The 19,309-nt window shown below is 42.1% G+C and overlaps 2 protein-coding genes across 8 annotated transcripts in view; one reads left to right on the top strand and one right to left on the bottom strand.

Annotated features, from left to right (window-relative positions):
- The window catches only part of dclre1c (DNA cross-link repair 1C, PSO2 homolog (S. cerevisiae)), an 81,074-nt gene that overhangs the window by 46,921 nt on the left and 14,844 nt on the right, over positions 1-19,309 (bottom strand). Inside the window, exons 3-5 of one of the 5 annotated variants that reach the window (XM_087999325.1) lie at positions 18,911-18,996; positions 16,914-17,082; positions 6,190-6,241 (exon numbers count right to left, since the gene is read on the bottom strand). In XM_087999325.1, coding sequence (XP_087855451.1) covers positions 6,190-6,241; positions 16,914-16,950 — 89 coding nt within the window. In that variant the 5' untranslated portion in view covers positions 16,951-17,082; positions 18,911-18,996. Of the gene's footprint in view, positions 1-6,189; positions 6,242-8,689; positions 8,909-16,913; positions 17,098-18,910; positions 19,017-19,309 lie in introns of those variants that run through there. The other 4 variants (XM_087999326.1, XM_087999324.1, XM_087999323.1 and 1 more) reach the window with 4 other exon arrangements.
- Positions 13,280-18,915, top strand: meig1 (meiosis/spermiogenesis associated 1). Of its 3 annotated transcripts, none has more exons than XM_043714203.2 (3): positions 13,280-13,428; positions 15,302-15,474; positions 18,729-18,915. In XM_043714203.2, the coding sequence occupies exons 2-3, from the start codon at positions 15,316-15,318 to the stop codon at positions 18,855-18,857; spliced, it is 288 nt and encodes a 95-aa protein (XP_043570138.1). In that variant the 5' UTR covers positions 13,280-13,428; positions 15,302-15,315; the 3' UTR covers positions 18,858-18,915. The 3 variants fall into 3 exon arrangements, with proteins under 3 accessions (XP_043570138.1, XP_043570140.1, XP_043570137.1); XM_043714205.2 differs by lacking the exon at positions 13,280-13,428 and adding an exon at positions 13,575-13,706; XM_043714202.2 differs by lacking the exon at positions 13,280-13,428 and adding an exon at positions 13,689-13,825.

Genomic DNA, 19,309 nt, shown 5'->3' with positions numbered 1-19,309 from the left:
TTCAACAGTTACTGATTGTGGGCATCATCAGATGTACTTTAATTATGAGGTGGAAGATTTTGCAGGAGCTTTTTTTTTTAAATCAAAAGACAGCGGCACTTGAGGGTCCCAGTCATCCCATACATTCTCAATCTTTCAAGATGCTAAGTGGACAATCACCTCATTGTAGCACCTGTTTTTGAGGGTATGATTACACTACTGGTTTAGTGCAAAGGTTAGGTGTTACAGATGAGGTGTTGAGGTCTGAACTGACTCTGTAGTGAGCTCTCTCTCAAATGCTGCCTCACTGACTTGAGAGTTTGACTGTAAACATGGCCCTAAGTGATTGCAATCTTGCAAAGTTAGATTGAGGAGAGTTGCAAGAATGGGAAAGTTTGTTTGTCATTTTTGTTCAGACTTGTGAAATTTTGTGGGACTGGAGTGCGGGCGGAAGTGGTAAATTTGAAAAGTAATGCCAAACAAGTTGGCAAAAGCTTTTGAAGAATTAAGGAACAAAAAAGTTTCTTAAAAGAAATCTGTCCAACTTCAAATTTAGACATTCACTTTGCAAAGTTAACTTTGCAATCTTGTCACATTTCTTATTTAGTTTTTTTGAATGAATGATGTAATCTGCACAATCTTTGAAACAGCATTGTTGCTCTAATTAGTAGGGAAGTGTCCAGAACTTCCAATGAGCAATGTGCTGCCTATATAACAAATTGTTTTGGCTGTTGATTTGCTGTTGTGGCCAGCTGCATAGCTGCTTGACCCAAAGGTATATCACCCTGAGATTGGCATAGAGTGCTTTTATGCTGTGTAATACCTGAAAAGAAACAAAACATCAAAAGGAAGACTAGCATTTGTATTGTAGAATGCTCCAAAATGCTTTACTTCCAGATTAATACTTTGAAAGTTCACTTGCTGTTGTAAAAGTCTGTGTGGCAGCCATTTTGTTTTCTGCAAACATCCACGAACAGTATGGTGGTAATGACCAGATAGAGTCATAGAGATGTACAGCATGGAAACAGAGCCTTCGGTCCAACCCGTCCATGCCGACCAGATATCCCAACCCAATCTAGTCCCACCTGCCAGTGCCTGGCCCATTTCCCTCCAAACCCTTCCTATTCATATACCCATCCAAATGCCTGTTAAATGTTGCAATTGTACCAGCCTCCACCACATCCTCTGGCAGCTCATTCCATACACGTACCACCTTCTGCGTGAAAAAGTTGCCCCTTAGGTCTCTTTTATATCTTTCCCCTCTCACCCTAAACCTATGCCCTCTAGTTCTGGACTCACCGACCCCAGGGAAAAGACTTTGTCTATTTATCCTATCCATGCCCCTCATAATTTTGTAAACCTCTATAAGGTCACCCCTCAGCCTCCGATGCTCCAGGGAAACAGCCCCAGCCTGTTCAGCCTCTCCCTGTAGCTCAAATCCTCCAACCCTGGCAACATCCTTGTAAATCTTTTCTGAACCCTTTCAAGTTTCACAACATCTTTCCCATAGGAAGGAGACCAGAATTGCACGCAATATTCCAACAGTGGCCTAACCAATGTCCCGTACAGCCTCAACATGACCTCCCAACTCCAGTACTCAATACTCTGACCAATAAAGGAAAGCATACCAAACGCCTTCTTCACTATCCTATCTACCTGCAACTCCACTTTCAAGGAGCTATGAACCTGCACTCCAAGGTCTCTTTGTTCAGCAACACTCCCTAGGACCTTACGATTAAGTGTATAAGTCCTACTAAGGTTTGCTTTCCCAAAATGCAGCACTTCACATTTATCTGAATTAAACTCCATCTGCCACTTCTCAGCCCATTGGCCCATCTTGTCCAAATCCTGTTGTAATCTGAGGTAACCGTCTTCGCTGTCCACTGCACCTCCAACTTTGGTGTCATCTGCAAACTTACTAACTGTGCCTCTTGTGCTCACATCCAAATCATTTATGTAAATGACAAAAAGTAGAGGACCCAGCACCGATCCTTGTGGCACTCCACTGGTCACAGGTCTCACAGTCAGCTCAGTGTGTCCTGTTTGAAGTTTAGAAAATTATGTGGGTAGACAGGAAGAAAATTCATACATTAATAGAGGGAGTAATACTCAGAGGGCACAGATTTAAGGTAAAAGGCAGGAGGATTAGAAGGGATTTAAGGAGAATGTTTTTCACACAGAGATCTAAAATTCACCACAAGAATGGGTGGTAGATGCAGGAAGCATCATAACTTTAAAGAAGTATTAAGATGATCATTTGACACAACAAACCTATGAATCACGTGTTGAAAAATAGGACTAGAGTAGATAGGTTCTCACTGACTGGTGCTGACATAATGGACACAACGGGCCATCTGCTGCCAAACTCAATGAGTCATTGTTAGGCAAAGACAATGCCCAATAAGGGACAATCTAATCGCCACCCCTTGACATTCAATGGTGTTACCATCACTGAATCCTCCACTGTCAACATCCTTGGGGTTATCATTGACCAGAACTGGACTCATCTAAGATCCTTGGATAGCATCTTTCAAATCCACAAACACTTCCATCTCGAAAGAAAGGGGAGCAGATGATATGGAAACATCACTCCCTGCAAGTTCCCCCCAGAACCACTATCATTGTTCCTTCAGTGTTGCTGGGCCAAAATTCTGGAAATTCCTCCCAACAGCATTGTAGGTCATCCTGCAGCACATTAACTGCAGTAGTTCAAGAAGGTGGCTCATCCCCACTAGCTTCTCGTGAGCAAAATGCTGACCAGCCAGTGATGCCCATGTTCCATGAGTGAATAAATAAAGAACTGAGTGGGCAGATGTGATATTCATCAGAAGCAGAGACAATGCATGGATAAGACAGATTCCCCAGGAGTATCAAGGCTGAAAATGTTTTAGTCATCAGTATCTCTAATCATTAAACTACATTTAACAAATGCAACTTTTTAAATCCAAAACAGAAACCCAACCATGACTTTTGGTGTATTCACAAGATTCTAACATGTTTGTATTTAAGCTAGTTCAAATAATTAAACTTAATAGAAACCTCAGAAATACATTGCTGTTACCCAATTGCAAGAGTCAATTCAATACAGGCAAACTGCAGAGAAGGCCTTGGGTTTTGAAGCAGCATCAAGACGATAATGTATAGGAGCAGAGTTAGGCCATTCGGCCCATTGAGGCCACTCCACCATTCAATCATGACTGACACATTTCTCAACCCCATTCTCCTATCTTCTCCCTATAACCTTTGATTGCCTTACCAATTAAGAATCTCTTAAATGCAGTCAATGAATTGCACACCTGCCCTTCCTTCTAAACTCCGTCAAGTACAGAACCAGTGTCCTTAACTGCTCCTCATTTGACATTTCCAGGGTCATTCTTGTAAACCTTCTCTGAATCCCCTCCAATGCCAGCACATCCTTCCTTAGATGTGGCACATTTGCTCACAGTATTCCAAATGCAGTCTGACCAAAGCCTTAAACAGCCTAGGCAGTACATCTCTGCTCTTGTATTCTAGCCCTCTTGAAATGAATGCTGACATTGTATTTGCCTTCCGAACCGTCAATGGCACCTGCATGTTAACTTTAAGAGAATCCTGAACTGAGACTCTGAAACACAAAGGGACTTGAGATTTCCGAAGTCTTTCCCCAATGCCTCTATTCTTCTGACCAAAATGTATAACCTCACACTTTCCTACGCTGTGTTCCACTATTCACTGCTTTGTCTATTCCCCTAGCCTGTCCAAGTCCTTCTGCAGCCTCCTCACTTCCTCAACACTGCCTGTCCCTCTAACTATCTTTACATCATTTGCAAATGTACCAACAATCCCCTCCATTCCTTTGCCCAGAATGTAAATAATTGTGGCTCAAGCACAGATCCCTGTAGAACTCCACTAGTCAATGTCTGCCATCCTGAAAAAGATTTCTTTAGCCCCACTCTCTGCCTTCTGCCTGTCAGCCAATCCTCTCTCCATACCAGCATCTTGCCCCTAACACAATTGTTTCTTATCTTATTTAGGAGCCTCCCATATGGCACCTTGTCAAAGACCTGCTGGAAATCCAAATAGATGATGTTAATTTTCCCAGATGCACTCCGATGTGCAGCGATACATGAATTCAAACAGCAAAGGCGGTAACTGTGCAGGTTCTCTCTCTCTCTCTCTCTCCTGCACTGTCCTCACCATGTGCTTCCTTTGTCTGCTCTTCTCCCTTTTAAACTGCTATTGTTTTGACTTTTTTTTTCCAAAGTTCCAAAACAATGCAATAGCATATAAAACAGTAATTGCTGCTCTTGGAATTCGAGGAAATCACCTCCAACACCTAAAATACCTCAAAAAAAAAGGAGCAGCTCTTACAGCCAGAAATTTTTCCCGTCCTCCATCTTGGATTACCCAGTACCGGAGTTGAGAGGTCACGTTGCAGCTGTACAGGACATTGGTTAGGCCACTGTTGGAATATTGCCATGCAATTCTGGTCTCCTTCCTATCGGAAAGATGTTGTGAAACTTGAAAGGGTTCAGAAAAGATTTACAAGGATGTTGCCAGGGTTGGAGGATCTGAGCTACAGGGAGAGGCTGAACAGGCTGGGGCTGTTTTCCCTGGAGCATCAGAGGCTGAGGGGTGACCTTATAGAGGTTTACAAAATTATGAGGGGCATGGATAGGATAAATAGACAAAGTTTTTTCCCTGGGGTCGGTGAGTCCAGAACTATAGGGCATTGGTTTAGGGTGAGAGGGGAAAGATATAAAAGAGACCTAAGGGGCAACTTTTTCATGCAGAGGGTGGTATGTGTATGGAATGAGCTGCCAGAGGATGTGGTGGAGGCTAGCACAATTGCAACATTTAAGAGGCATTTGGATGGGTATATGAATAGGAAAGGGTTGGAGGGATATGGGCCGGGCGCTGGCAGGTGGGACTAGATTGGGTTGGGATATCTGGTTGGTAAAAACAATGACTGCAGATGCTGGAAACCAGATTCTGCATTAGTGGTGCTGGAAGAGCACAGCAGTTCAGGCAGCATCCGAGGAGCAGTGAAATCAACGTTTCGGGCAAAAGCCCTTCATCAGGAATACAGGCAGAGAGCCTGAAGGGTGGAGAGACAAGTGAGAGGAGGAGCATGGACGGGTTGGACCGAAGGGTCTGTTTCCATGCTGTGCATCTCTATGGCTCTATGATGTCCTCTGGCTCTCCTTTGCTAATGTGCTTGTTACCTCCTCAAAGAATTGTAACAAATTTGTCAAGCATACTAGCTTTGATAAAGCTGTGCCGACTCAGCCCTATTTTGCTATGCAGTTCCAAGTACTCTGCAATCTGATCCTTAATAATGATTTCTAAAATCTTAGTAACGACCAAGGTCAGGTTAACCGGCCTATAATTTCCTGTCTTCTGCCTCCCTCCCTTCTTAAACAGGGGTGTTTCATTAGCCAATTTGCAGTCCTCTGGCAAACTCCCTGACTCCAGGGATTCCTGGAAGATTATAACATAATGGATAATGGGCCATAGAAATTTCATGATAGATTGTGTTAGCTTTAGCACTTCTCCTACTTCCTCTGGAGGCTCAGGAAATTCAGCATGTCCACAAGGACTCCTACCAATTTTTATAGATGCACCATAGAAAGCATCCTTTTTGGATGAATACAAATTGGTACGACAACTACTCTGCCCAAGACCACAAGAAATTAGAGAGTTGTGAATCCAGTCCAGTCCATCACGAAAACCATCCTTCCATCCATCTACACTTCCCGATGCTTCAGGAAAGCAGCCAATATAATCAAAGACCCCTCCCACACCGATTATACTCTCATCCATTGGGCAGAAGAAACAAAAGTTTGAAAACACGTACCAACAGATTCAAGAACAGCTTCTTCCCCGCTGTTATCAAACTTATGAACGGATCTCTCATATATTAGAGTTGATCTTTCTCTGCGCCTTCTCTGTTGCTGTAACACTGTATACTGCATTCTGTTTGATTACCCTAATGTGCTTATGTAAGGTATGAATAGTCTGGATAGCGTGCAAAACAATACTTTTCACTGTATCTCAGTACATGTGACAATAATAAATCAAACCAATTCAAAACCATAAATTATCATACAATGATCAGAGTGAAAACAAAATGGCTATCACAAGATACACAAACCAGGTATATCACCTCCCCAAACCCTGAGGATGCATTCCCTGTCAATATCATTTCAGGAATGAAAGTGGAACAGTTACCTGCATTCCAGTCGGCGTTTCAGAACAGGAGCTCTTAATCCTTTCATATGATCTGAAAAATAGATGAAAATTGACCATTCAGCAATTCTGTATACATCCACAGGCTGTAGCTCTTCTATTCTAACTGAAGTAATGTTGGACAAGTGGTCAGCATTAATAGAATCCTCTGACTCAAACAAATCTGCAACTTTTCTTGATTTTCTTTGCCTTACATTTATAAAATCCTGAGGGCCATGGATAGGATAAATAGACAAGGTATTTTCCCCGGGGTGAGGGAGCCCAGAACTAGAGGGCACAGCTTTAGGGTGAGAGGGGAAAGATATAAAAGAGACCTAAGGGCACCTTTTTCATGCAGAGGGTGGTGGGTGTATGGAATGACCTGCCAGAGGGAGTGGTGGAGGTTGGTATAATTATAACATTTAAAAGGCATTTGGATGGGTAAATGAAAATGAAGGGTTTAGAGGGATATGGGTTGAATGCTAGTAAATGGGACTAGATTAGTTTAGAATATCTAGTCAGCATGGATGAGTTGGATCAAATGGTCTGTTTCCATGCTGTACATCTCTATAACTCTCTGTACCCCAGAAACCTCAAAAAGACAGTATTTCAATATTTCTGCCAGGTTGCAATTCATCAGTGCTGTGCAGAAAGGATGTTCTAGTATTGATGGGATCTGTTAATGCGTCACATGTTAAAGCGTTAGAAATAGAATTTCATCCAGGGGAGTAAATGACAAGCCTACATAAAACAAGTCAGGAATGTGATGGAATACTCTCCACGTGCCTGGATGGGTGCAACAAGAGGTTTGACACCGTTCAGGACAAAGCAGCTTGCTTCACTGGCAGCACATCCATTACCTTTAACTTTCATTCCCTGAAATTATACATTGAAAAACACCTCGATTCTTTGTTGAGTCTTTCATCTGCTCGAATACCATGTTAGTTTCACTTCTTTCATGTGTAAATCACAAAACTTCTTTTTAAAGTTGCATTCTCAGGTTAACTGTAACAATTGGTGTTATCTAGACAATATGTTGAATGTATAATTTCAGTTACATCACACTGTAAACTTTTGTTATAAATTCTGTGTCTTACAATTGTGTCCTCCACAACCACCTGATGAAGGAGCAGTGCTGCAAAAGCTAGTGCTTCCAATTAAATCTGTTGGACTATAACCTGGTGTTGTGTGATTTTTAACTTAAAATCCATCTTAACATAGAAACGTACAGCACAGAACAGGCCCTCTGGCCCATGACATTGTGCCGAGGTTATACAGAAAGCTAATACATGGGTGCAGCCAGTAATCAGAAGGCTAATGGAATGTTGCCCCTTATTTCTGGGGTGTTGGAGCATAAGAACAGGGAAATCTTACTGGGCTTGTAAAAGGTGTTGGTGAGACCATATCTGTAATAGTGAGAGCTGTTCGAGTCCACACATTTAGGGAAAGATATCATTTAATTGGAGGCAGTTTAGAGAATGTTCACCAGGGTGATCCCTGGTAGGGAGGAACTGTCTTATGATCTAAGGTCAAACAGGTTGGGACTCTACTCACAGGCGATTAGAAGAATGAGAGATGATCTCATTGAAATATATAGGATACTTAAGGGACTTAGCTGAAATGCTGAGCAGATATTTCCCCTCATGGGAGAATCTAGGGCCAGATGGCAGTACAAGTCCAAGATTAAGAGGTGTCATTTCTTAGAGAGTTGAGACTCTTTGGAACTTCTGAAGATTGTCAGATCAGCTATGACCCTACTGAATGTCAGAGCAGGTTTGAGGTCTACTGCTGTTCATATTTCTCATGGTCTTAGTCCACCCACAGGGTTTGTAACCAGGAACTAGTTAGTGCAATCGACCAGCATTGACACCAGCCCCAGGGATGTCTTTGTAGCTCCTTCAGTTTTATACCTAATTCTTCTGGCCTTGAGGTGTTTGCCTCACTGGGAGAGGGTATATCAGGGGACTAGAAACACTACAAAACAAAACAAATGATCCTACCAGCAGACTGAATTCAGAAGGGATCTGACAGAAGTCGGTAAGAGGGACCCTGAGGAATCCCAGTCCCAACACTATGACAACAGGACAACTCTGAATCTTGCAACTTGCCAGTGAGAGCTCTCTGCGGCAAAACTTCATCTTTGGACTGAGACGAAGCAGCCAGCTCTGAGACCCAGCCCCTCAGTGGGGAGGCAGGTCCACCCAGGCAGTATGTGAGGGCAGTGAGACACTGCAACACCCACTCTGCGTGAGGCTGGTTTCTCAAGACAGCCCTGTCACTCCTTGAGCAACAAAATAAACAACTACAGGAGATCAGAAACATAGACATCACTGGAGAAACTCAGAAGCTCTGGCAGCATCTGTGGAGAGAGAAATCGGGTTAATATTTCGAGTTTAGTGACTTCTTCAGCAGAGACAGAGTGTATGTTTGTTTCAGCAATTACTCACTGCCCTCCTCCTTCTCCCATCCCCCCGGAATTAGTTTCAAAAGAGGACTCTCCCACCTTTATGACAATGCGACAAGAAATAAGCTTTGGCCAGCAGGTTGTCTCTGTCAAACCTATCGATGGAGATGCTGGGGTATTCGTGCATGCGACCCTGGAACGAGCTCATTGCTGCTTCTTGTCGGTAACCAGCCGATCCGCCGCAAATGGATACAATTTGCCGGCTCCGATTGATACAACACAGGGCCAATCAGAGCAGCCCATGGGCGGGGCCCTGCGGCTGACGATCCCGGAAGATCAGGAAAAGCCGGAAGGATTTAGTGTTGAGGATTTCCTGGTGTTAGGGGGAGAGAGTTGGGGTTGAATGTTTGGAAATTCTCTCTGTCTAATTCTACCTTGATGTACCCCGGCGCTCGGTAATCCCTCGTTACTCCTACTGGAGTTTTATAAGTAATATTTAATCTGGCATTTTATTGCTAAAGGAATAGGGACTGTTGGACTAAAGGAGTAGGGAACAGTTGGTGCAACTGTTCAAGGCATTAGTGAACTGCCCTAGAGTATTGCCCACAATTTTGGTTCCTTACATGAGGAGGGATCTAGTTGTATTAAAGACAGTTCAGAGGAGGTTCACTGGATTGATTGATTCCAGGAGGGGTTTGCCTTATGAAGTAGATTGATCAGTTTTGGCCTTATACACTTTGGAGTTTAGAGTGACAGGAGAACGAATTGAGGTATATATAAAAATAGCCTGAAATAGACCATTTAGCCCTTCTCGCTTGTTCCACCATTTAATGGGATCATGACTGATCTGTGGCCCTGAAGACGGGCTTATGCCCGAAACGTCGATTCTCCTGTTCCCTGGATGCTGCCTGACCTGCTGCGCTTTTCCAGCAACACATTTTCAGCTCTGATCTCCAGCATCTGCAGACCTCACTTTCTCCCCTAACTTCATATACACCTGCCTTTGGCCCATATCCTTTAATGTCTTTGCGGAACAAACAATTATTCTTCTCAGCTTTAAAATTAACAGCTGATCCAATATCCACTTTCATTTGTGGAAAAGAGTTGCCAACCTCTCCCACCCTTTGTGTGTAGAATCGCTTCCTAACATCTGGGCGGCACAGTGGCTCAGTGGTTAGCACTGCTGCCTCACAGTGCCAAGGACCCGGGTTCAATTCCCGCCTTAGGTAACTGTCTGTGTGGAGTTTGCACGTTCACCCTGTGTCTGTGGGGGTTTCCTCCGGGTGCTCCAGTTTTCTCCCACAGTCCAAAAGATGTGCAGGTCAGGTGAATTGGCCATGCTAAATTTCCCATAGTGTTAGGTGGATTAGTCAGGAGTAAATGTAGGGGAATGGGTCTGGGAGGGTTCCTCTTCGGAGGGACGGTGTGGATTTGTTGGGCCAAAGGGCCTGTTTCCACACTGTAGGGAATCTAATCTAATCTCTCCTGAATGCTCTGGCCCTAATTCTCAGACTATGCCCCTCGTTCTAGAACCCCCAACCAGTGGAACTAGTTTATCTGTATCTACCCTGTCTTCTTGTTAATATTTTGAAGATTTTGATCAGATCACCCTGTAACCTTCTAAATTCTATAGAAAACAAGCCTTATTTGTATAATCTTTCCTCATAACTTAACCCCTGAAGTCTAGGTATCTTTCTTGTAAATGTACATTATACTCCCTCCTAAGATAATCTGTTCCTAAGGTGTGCTCAGATCTGCTCACCTGGTTTGAGAAAGTAGACATAGAAAAAATGTTGCCTCATACGGAAATCTAGAATGAGAGGTCATAATTTTTGGATAAAGGGTTGCAGATTTAAAACAGTGAAAGGGAATTACTTCTCACAAAGGGTTGTAAATCTGTGATTCACTACCCCAAGAGTGCAGCATGGGGTATGAGATGTAGAGCATGGAAACAGACCCTTCAATCCAACTTGTCCATGCCGACCAGATATCCCAACCCAATCTAGTCTCACCTGCCAGCACCCGGCCCATATCCCTCCAAACCCTTCCTATTCATATATCCATCCAGATGCCTTTTGAATGTTGCAATTGTACTAGCCTCCAACAACTTTAAGTAAATTTAAGGGGGAGACAGATTTTTAATTAGTAACAGGTTGAAAGATTATAGAGTGCAGGCAAGAAAATGGAGTCGAAGGTGAGATGAGATCATCCATGATTGTATTAAATGGCAGAGCAGGCTCGATGGGCTGAATGGCCTGCTCCAGACTCCTAGTTATGTTTGTATGGTCATATTGGAAATGTTGTTATTTTGATTTAGATGGAGGCATGTGGGTGTGACTCTCAAATTAAAAACATGATTTTAAATTGCGTTTTCTGTAATGTCCAACTTTAATTGTTTTGTATTACCCTTATAATTTATGAATAAAGTACATTTTATGCAAATAAAAGAAATGCTGGCTAGGAGCTGACAGACCAGAGTGTTGAGCTTGTCTCTCTGCTCACACCATCGAGAAACACAGCCAGTTAAAACAAACCCAGCCTGCACAAAGCATTCTTCTCAAAGGAAGGTTACATTTCCTTGGGCTCCTACAATTGGGTGCTTTGTATTTGCCTATTGCCCATTTTCACTTCAGATTCCCAGCATCTAGTGCTTTTCTGTTCTTTGTTGCTTCATCTTATTGAACATCTCAGATTTCGGTCTCTCTCTCTCTCTTTTCAGGAAATGTTGGAACATTCAGAAGCATAGGATTTACAGCTTGCAAGGAGGCCACTTGGCCCATTTTGTCTATGCTAGCTAGAAATGACTAATTCAGCCTTTCACCTCTTTCCAACTCTTTGGAGCTCTGTGGGTTACAGAACTTTGGGTCTGTATCCAATTGTTTTCTTTTTAACCATTTAATCTGCCAATTTATCATTTAATCAAAGTGTCCACTGTTATTTTGTTCTTTTTGATGCTTTGTGTGAACAGCTGTTGCTTTTTCTGCATGCATGGGTGTGCATATCACTGGCAAGGCAAGATTTAATGTTCCCCACCCAATCTCCCTTGAGAAGGTGGTAGTAGGCTAGTTTTTGAATGACTGTAGTCCATCCCTGAGCATTCCATATCCTAATGCTGCAAACAGAGAGAGCACATTCCCCATGGAGGTCACTAACAATGGCATGTGTCAAAGCTGGAGAAGGCTAAGCCAAGAAAGAAAAGAAAACACAATAGTGTTCTTGACCATTTTCCCCACTCTCTTCAGTGCTCCCTTCCTCTCCTTTCAGTCCCATTGGACACCTTCCCTCTTGCCTTCCTTCCTTCCCCTACCTGCCTGCTTACCATTCTCTTTGTCTCTAAAGTAAGGAAAATAAACTATGAAGCCCACAAAAGGGGGGGCCCTCTTGTGGCACAGTGGTGGTGTCCCTACTGTTATGGACCAGGCCAGAGCCCCTCAAACATTTCAAGAAGATAGCTGGAAATCTGTTGCTGGAAAAGCGCAGCAGGTCAGGCAGCATCCAGGGAACAGGAGAATCGACGTTTCGGGCATAAGCCCTTCTTCAGGAAGATTTCAAGAAGATAACCTAGCCCCTAACTTTGCTAGTTGCTTTAAGCAGGTGCACAGTGGATATTCCAGGAGAGATGCTGCTGGTCAAACCACTTGGTTTTAAACAAAACAGAATTTATTTACAAGATTACTAAATGAAGGAGGGAGTGATCTTGAACAGGGACTAGTTCAATGGGGTTGCCCAGGGATCAGCTTTACAACAACTGCTTTTTTCAGTGTATACTGATGACATGAACAAGTGTGTGCACAGCACATTTTCAAAATTTTGCATATGTTACAAAATGAAGAAACATTGTGAACTGTGAGGCGGATGGTTAGGATCTGGAAATGCAGTGCCTGAGTTTAGTGCAGACAGGACAAATTGAGAATTTTAAGAGGAAACTGGAGTATCCTCTGAAAAGGAGGGATGTGCAGGTTTATGAGGACAAAGCAGAGGACAAGCACCAGGGGAATACCTCGTTCAGAGAGCAAGCAGAAACTCAACAGGCTGAATGGTTTCCTTTGTGTGCTGTAATTATTCTGTGAATCTATATGACTCCTTCCCACTTCCCCTTCTCTCTTTCTTCTATCCTCAATAAAGCAGCAGTCACTCAGCGCTGCTTTAGACTATCAGCTGAGACTCTATACTCCACCTAGGAGGAATAGTAGACTATTTTCTAAATTACATCCAGCCTGCGATACTGCCATCGTTGATATAAAGCAATGAGCAATTTTTAGCACGTTCCTGTAATTCCATGTGGAGCTCTTTTGCATTCTAAGTCCAGTCGGGGATTTCAGTGAATTTATTACATCCCCTCATGACACCGGTGCCCAGTTCGTTCATTTTTTAAAAAATAGCAAGCCTGCTCCGAATCTAATTGCTGGAAGCCTCTGGGACATAATACTTTCCCTTTCTACTTGGATGTTATGTTCATTCTCACTCCCAGACAGCCAACCTTATGTTTTTTCTCTCTCTCTCTCTGTTAACTGGCGTTCGAATGCCATCAGTGAATTGCCCGGGTGTTAGTGGGGAAAATGCTTTATTTGCATTAATCCTATGGAATGAGCTTGCTCATGTTCTGTCTGATTGAATGAATACCGATCAGCTGATTTAGAATTGTCCTGTGACGCTCCACATGTGGTTTCCCACTAGACCGGAAGAATATTCTCTGCTACATTGTCGCGTCATGTGTTGCCTGGTTACAGGTGACAACAACACACCAGCAACCTCCAACGTCTCACGAACAGGATAAAGTGACAGTCTAGCCTGTGTTGTCTCTGTGTGGGAATAACTTATTGAGTTGGTTTTCAAGGGTGAGTTTCTGCAGCATGAAACATTAGACACTGGCAGTGAGAATGTTGATCAGCTGAAGGTTAATAGTGAAATCTCACCGTGTGGGCTGTAAAAGACAGACCCAGTGAGTGGAGACGGGACCCAGACCCAGCAGACTTGCTCATCCTACAGTTAAGGAGGCGAGATCTGCAATGCTTCAGATTACTGCAGTGTGACCATTGAGGATCCGGGGGAGCGGTAGATTTGTCACTGGGAAAGAGCACGATGATTCTTGCCAACCTGTGTTTATATAACTGAGGTATGAGGGTATGGGAAATTTGCCTTCTGTATCATGCACAGGGTGAGCTTATTAATCAGCGTTTCTCAGCAGATTTTTCAGCATGGCAATGGACTTTTACACGTGCCAAGAAATGCTGAGTGAGTACAAATATTTAATTCCAAATGTCAAGAAAATTCCTTTGTTTAGGCTTTGTCAAAATTTTGAAGAAGAGCAGAGTTTTCTCAGTGGTCCTTCATCCCTCAATGAACATAATTTGAACAGGCTATCTGGCATTTTGTCAAGCAAATTGTCGGCTTTCCCTGCATGACTGCAGTGATTACGTCACTGGCTGTAAAGTACTTTGGGAAATCTAGAAGTCATGAATCTAGAGGTATATAATGCGACAGACTTTAAATGCAAATCTTTCTTTCTAAACAAAGTGAAATATAAACTATTGGATCATGAGTAGGCCATTTGGCCTTCTCTGCTATTCAGTTTGATCACCACTGATCCTCTCTCAATGCCATATTCTTATGTATGTTCCTCTTGATGCCTTTAAAATCTAAAAATGCATCTACCTCTTTCTTGAATATATTCAGTGACTTGACCTCCATAGCCTTCTGTGGTAGAGAATTCCACAGTTCACTAGCCTTTGGGTTTTTCCTCATCTCAGCCATAAATGGTCTACCCTGTATCTTGAGGCTCTGACCCCAGTTCTGGCTCCCCCAACCAGGGAAAGCATCAGTTCAGGACCTGTAATGTTGGCTCTGTTTTCTTTCCACAGATGCTGCAAAACCTGCTGAATTTCTCCAGCAATTTCTGTTTTTGTTTCTGATTTCTTCCATCCATAGTTCTTTGATTTTTTTGTTCAAGGAAAGCATCTTCCCTGCTCCTAGTTTGTCCAGCCCCTGTTAGAATTTGATATGTTAAAACAGATCTCCTCTCAGCCTCCTCACCCACTCTAGTGAATACAGGTCCAGCTGAACCAATCTCTTCTCATAGGCCAACCCTAGAACAATCTAGTGAAACTCCAGTACACTCCCTCTATGGCAGGTATATCCTTTCATAGGTAGGGAGACCGAAACTGCATACAATACTCCCAAGTCTGATCTCACCAAGGCCCAATACACTGCATTAAGACATCTCTATTTGTGAACTGAAACCCTCTTGCAATGAAGACCAATAAAGCTGTTTCAATTGCTTGCTGCACCAGCCTGTCTACTTACATTGACTGGTGTAGATGAACACCCAAATCCCTTTGTATATTCACACCTCACTATACAGAATGATTTAAATCATACTCTTCCATTCTGTTTTTAATGCCAAATGTTATAATTTCACATTTAGTCACAATGTACTGCAACTGCCATGTGTTTGGCCACTCACTCAATCTATCTACAATACCTTGAAGCCTCCTCACAATTTACAATCCTGCCCAGTTTTGTGTCATCAGCAAACTTGGAAAATGTTGCCTTTGTCTCCTTCATCCTGAACACAGATTAAATGTTTTCAAAGGACCATTGGTCATGAATGTACAACTTCAGATATATTATAAGGTAATCTATTTGTAAGCATCGCTTTTGTATGTAGATGTAAAGTAGAAGGTCAAAGTTAATCTTTCTTTTCTGCTTTAGGTATTTATTACATTATGTCTTTGAGAGACTTTGGAACCCAAGGGCAGGAAGTGAAACCTAAATTTATGAGTCGTGCCAAGCAATGGACTGAAGAAATAGAAAATTTATACAGATTTCAACAAGCTGGATACAGAGATGAAATTGAATACAAGCAAGTAAAGCAAGTAGATGGGGTAATATATTCTGTCGCTGACTATTTGTATGCTACAATTATTTAATTTGCAATATTTGTAAAGGAAAGCCTGCGGAAATGTTATAAAATAAGTACAGGTTGGTGTCCAATAGAAAATTAAACCAAAGGAATTAACACACAGGACAATGATGAGAAATACAAATATCCATCCATTAAGTCAACCAGGTTTGAGCAATGAAGTCACATTATGATAGGGCTAAGTTCTAAAATGGAATCTTCCAAAGGCTTTTTTATAATATTAAAATGATTACTTTCAGATTTAAAATAGCCATTCTTTCATTTTTGTAGTGAAAATGAAGATTCCAAAACGACCTGATAATCTTTGCTCCCTAAATATTTATTGTTCATTTCTGCAATCTCAACATTTGTTTTGATGTGGAGATGTCGGTGTTGGACTGGGGTGTACACAGTTAAAAATCACACAACACCAGGTTATAGTCCAACAGGTTTAATTGGAAGCACTAGCTTTCGGTTGTCCTGATGAAGGAGCAGTGCTCTGAAAGTTAGTGCTTCCAATTAAACCTGTAGGACTATAACCTGATGTTGTGTGATTTTTAACTTTCAACATTTGCTGGTTCATATAAAAGCGAAATACTCTGTGGCTGCTGGTAATCTGAAATAAAAGCTATGGGGGAGGATCTGTTTTGGGGCCACTGTAGGTGTCACTTTTATAAATGACCAGGATGAGTGCGAAGAAGGAGGGGTTAGTAAATTTGCAGGTAACACTTAAGGTCGGTGGAGTTTTGGATCGTGCCGATGGATGTTGCAAGTTACAGAGTGACATAGATACTGCAGAGCTGGGCTGAGAGGTGACAAATAAAGTTTAATGCGGAAAAGTGTGAGTTGATTCACTTTGAAAGGAACAACAGGAATAAAGTGTACTGGGCTAATACTAAGATTCTTGGCAGTGTGGATGAACAGAGAGATCTCGGTGTCCATGTATATAGATCCCTAATGGTGTGTTAGCTTTTATTGGTGGAGGGATTGAGTTTTGGAGCCACGAGGTCATGCTGCAGCTGAACAAAACTCTGGTGTGGCTGCCCTTGGGGTATTGCATACAGTTCTGGTCACCGCATTATAGGAAGGATGTGGAAGCTTTGGGAAGGGTTCAGAGGAGATTTACTAGGATGTTGCCTGGTATGGAGGGAAGGCCTTATAAGGAAAGGCTGAGGGACCTGAGGCTATTTTCATTAGAGAGAGGAAGGTTGAGAGGTGACGTAATTGAGACATATAAGATAATCAGAGGGTCAGATAGGGTGGACAGTGAGAGCCTTTTTCCTCAGATGGTGATGGCTAGCATGAGGGAACATAGCTTTAAATTGAGGGGTGATAGATATAGGATGGATGTCGGAGGTAACTTCTTTACTCAGAGAGTAGTAGGGGTGTGGAATGCACTGCCTGCAACAGTAGTAGACTCACCAACTTTAAGGACATTTAAGTGGTCATTGGCAAGCATATAGATGAAAACAGAATAGCGTAGGATAGATGGGCTTCAGTTTGGTTCATAGGTCGGCGCAACATCGAGGGCCGAAGGGCCTGTACTGTGCTGTAATGTTCTATGTTCTAAACTCAGTGGATCTGTCAGGATCTGTGGAGACAGAAACTGTGTTAATACTTCAAGTTAGATATGATCCTTTTTCAGAACTGATGTGATAATGTTGAGCAAGTCAAGCAACTTAGTTCTGAACAAGAGTCACATTGGACTCAAAATGTTACCAATTCTGTTTCTCTCTCCACAGATGCTGCCCGACTCATTAAGTTTCTCCAGCATGTTGTTTTTGTTTACTTGTTCATATTTTCTTTTACAGATCTAATCAATTTTATTCCGATAGGTTTGTTTATTTTAATGCAAGAGGTCTTGCAAGTAAGGCAAATGATTTGAGGGTGTTGATTTATATACAGGAATGTGGTATCATTGCTATCACAGAGACATGGCTCACTGATGGATAGAACTGGCAGTCCAATATTTGGGACATGGAATCTTTAGGCCTGATGGAGGGGGAGCTATTAAAGAGGAAGGGGAGTCACCATATTGATTAAGAAGGCGAAAGTGAGGACTGCAGATGCTAGAGATCAGAGTCAAGATTAGAGTGGTGCTGGAAAAGCACAGCAGGTCAGGCAGCATTCGAGGAGCAGGAAAATCGATGTTTTGGGCAGGAGCCCTTCATCAGGAATGAGGCCATTCCTAACGAAGGGCTCCTGCCCGAAATGTCAATTATTCCTGCTCCTCGGATGCTGCCTGACCTACTGTGCTTTTCTAGCCCCACTCTAATTTGACTCTTGATATTGATCAGGGAGTCAATTAATGAGGTAAACAGGGATGACATCTTAGAAAAAAAGCTGAAAGAACTGTGGATGTTATAAAACAGAGACAAAAACAGAAGTTGCTGGAAAAGCCCAGCAGGTACTGGCAGCATCTGTGGAGAGAAATCAGAGTTAAAGTTTCAGGTCGAGTGACTCTTCCTCAGAACAGTTGAAACAGTATAAGGCGAGGATGGAGCTATATGAAATTCAGTTAGGCCACACCTGGAGTACTGTGTGCATTTCTGGTCACCACACTATAGGAAGAATGAGATTGCATGATAGAGTGTGCAGAGGAGATTCACCAGGATGCCTGGACTGGAGTGATTCACCTATAAAGATAGATTGGCTGGGGTTGTTTTCCTTAGAGGAAAGGGTATCTGATTGAGGTGTACAAAGTTCTGAGGGACATAGTCATAGGAGAAGCATTTCCTCTTTGTAGAGCGAACACAATTTTTCGGTAAGGAGCAGGAGGTCTAGTGGAGATTTGAGCAAATACTTTTTCACCTAGAGGGTGGTGGGGATCCAGAATACACTGCTTAAAAGGAACGTGCAACACATTTAAGAACAATTTAGACAAGCATTTGAAACACAATAGCATATAAGGCAATGAGTCAAGCATTGGGAAATGGGATTAGAATAGATCGGTGTTTGATGACTGGCATGGACATGATGGATGAAAAAATCCCTTTCCATGCTTTAAAACCTCTATGACCCTGATATCTGGATGTTTGGGGAACTGAAATAATTTGAAAATATACTTATCATTTCTGTTACAGATCTTTAAGAAAGCTTTACAATATATCTCAAAAGCTACTCAGATGTTTCACATGTTGCATTTCAATCCCTAGATTTTAGAGTGCATTATGCTGTATTCTACTCAAAGAAGTGGTGTGTGACAAAATTGAGACAGTGACGTTCTGTTCAATGCAGGTGGATCGTTGGCCAGATACTGGGTATGTGAAAAAACTTCAAAGACGAGATAACACATTTTATTACTACAGTAGAAAAAGAGAATGCGAGGACAAAGAAGTCCAGAAAGTCAAGGTTTATGCCTATTGATCAATTCTTGTTTGTCACACGTTTGCGTCTAAATAAATCAAATCAACATTTACCTTCATATGTTTTTTGATTGAGTATTTCACATCTTAACATTTGTCAGTCTGTGTTGTGTTCTTTCCCCTTTACATTCTGATTAAATCTGAAGTAGAAGATGTAAGGCTTATTGAAAAACACAAACAAACTTATTAGTAATCTCTGAATATATTATCTATCTGAATTCTTATTACAAAGGAAGACAATCTTTTATAACTTAAAGAGCTGTTAAAACAAGTTCTATAAGCTGAAAGATGAGAATACTGGATGGTATATTCTTACATTTCTGCACATTTTCTGTTTAATTTTGCCAATTTTTGGCACAAATATATTTTTCTTTTATCTCCAACTGAACATGAATTAATTATTTTATTAATTTGGTTTTGTTTCTAATGTTAAAGTAAATTTACACTTCATTA

The sequence above is a fragment of the Chiloscyllium plagiosum genome, unplaced genomic scaffold (genome assembly GCF_037043375.1).
Source record: "Chiloscyllium plagiosum isolate Xiang-an unplaced genomic scaffold, Cpla_swu_hap1 HiC_scaffold_23, whole genome shotgun sequence".
Classification (NCBI taxonomy): Eukaryota; Metazoa; Chordata; class Chondrichthyes; order Orectolobiformes; family Hemiscylliidae; genus Chiloscyllium; species Chiloscyllium plagiosum.
The sequence above is the reverse complement of the archived record's forward strand: the minus strand, read 5'-3'. Positions and strand labels throughout refer to the sequence as shown.

What these genes read in the sequence shown, in the direction of transcription:
- meig1 (XM_043714202.2), top strand. Translation starts at nt 13,789, where the DNA reads ATGGCAATGGACTTTTACACGTGCCAAGAAATGCTGA. An exon ending in CACGTGCCAAGAAATGCTGA is followed by an intron (nt 13,826 to 15,301) that starts GTGAGTACAAAT and finishes TTTCTGCTTTAG; the next exon opens with GTATTTATTACATTATGTCT. An exon ending in AAGTAAAGCAAGTAGATGGG is followed by an intron (nt 15,475 to 18,728) that starts GTAATATATTCT and finishes TGTTCAATGCAG; the next exon opens with GTGGATCGTTGGCCAGATAC.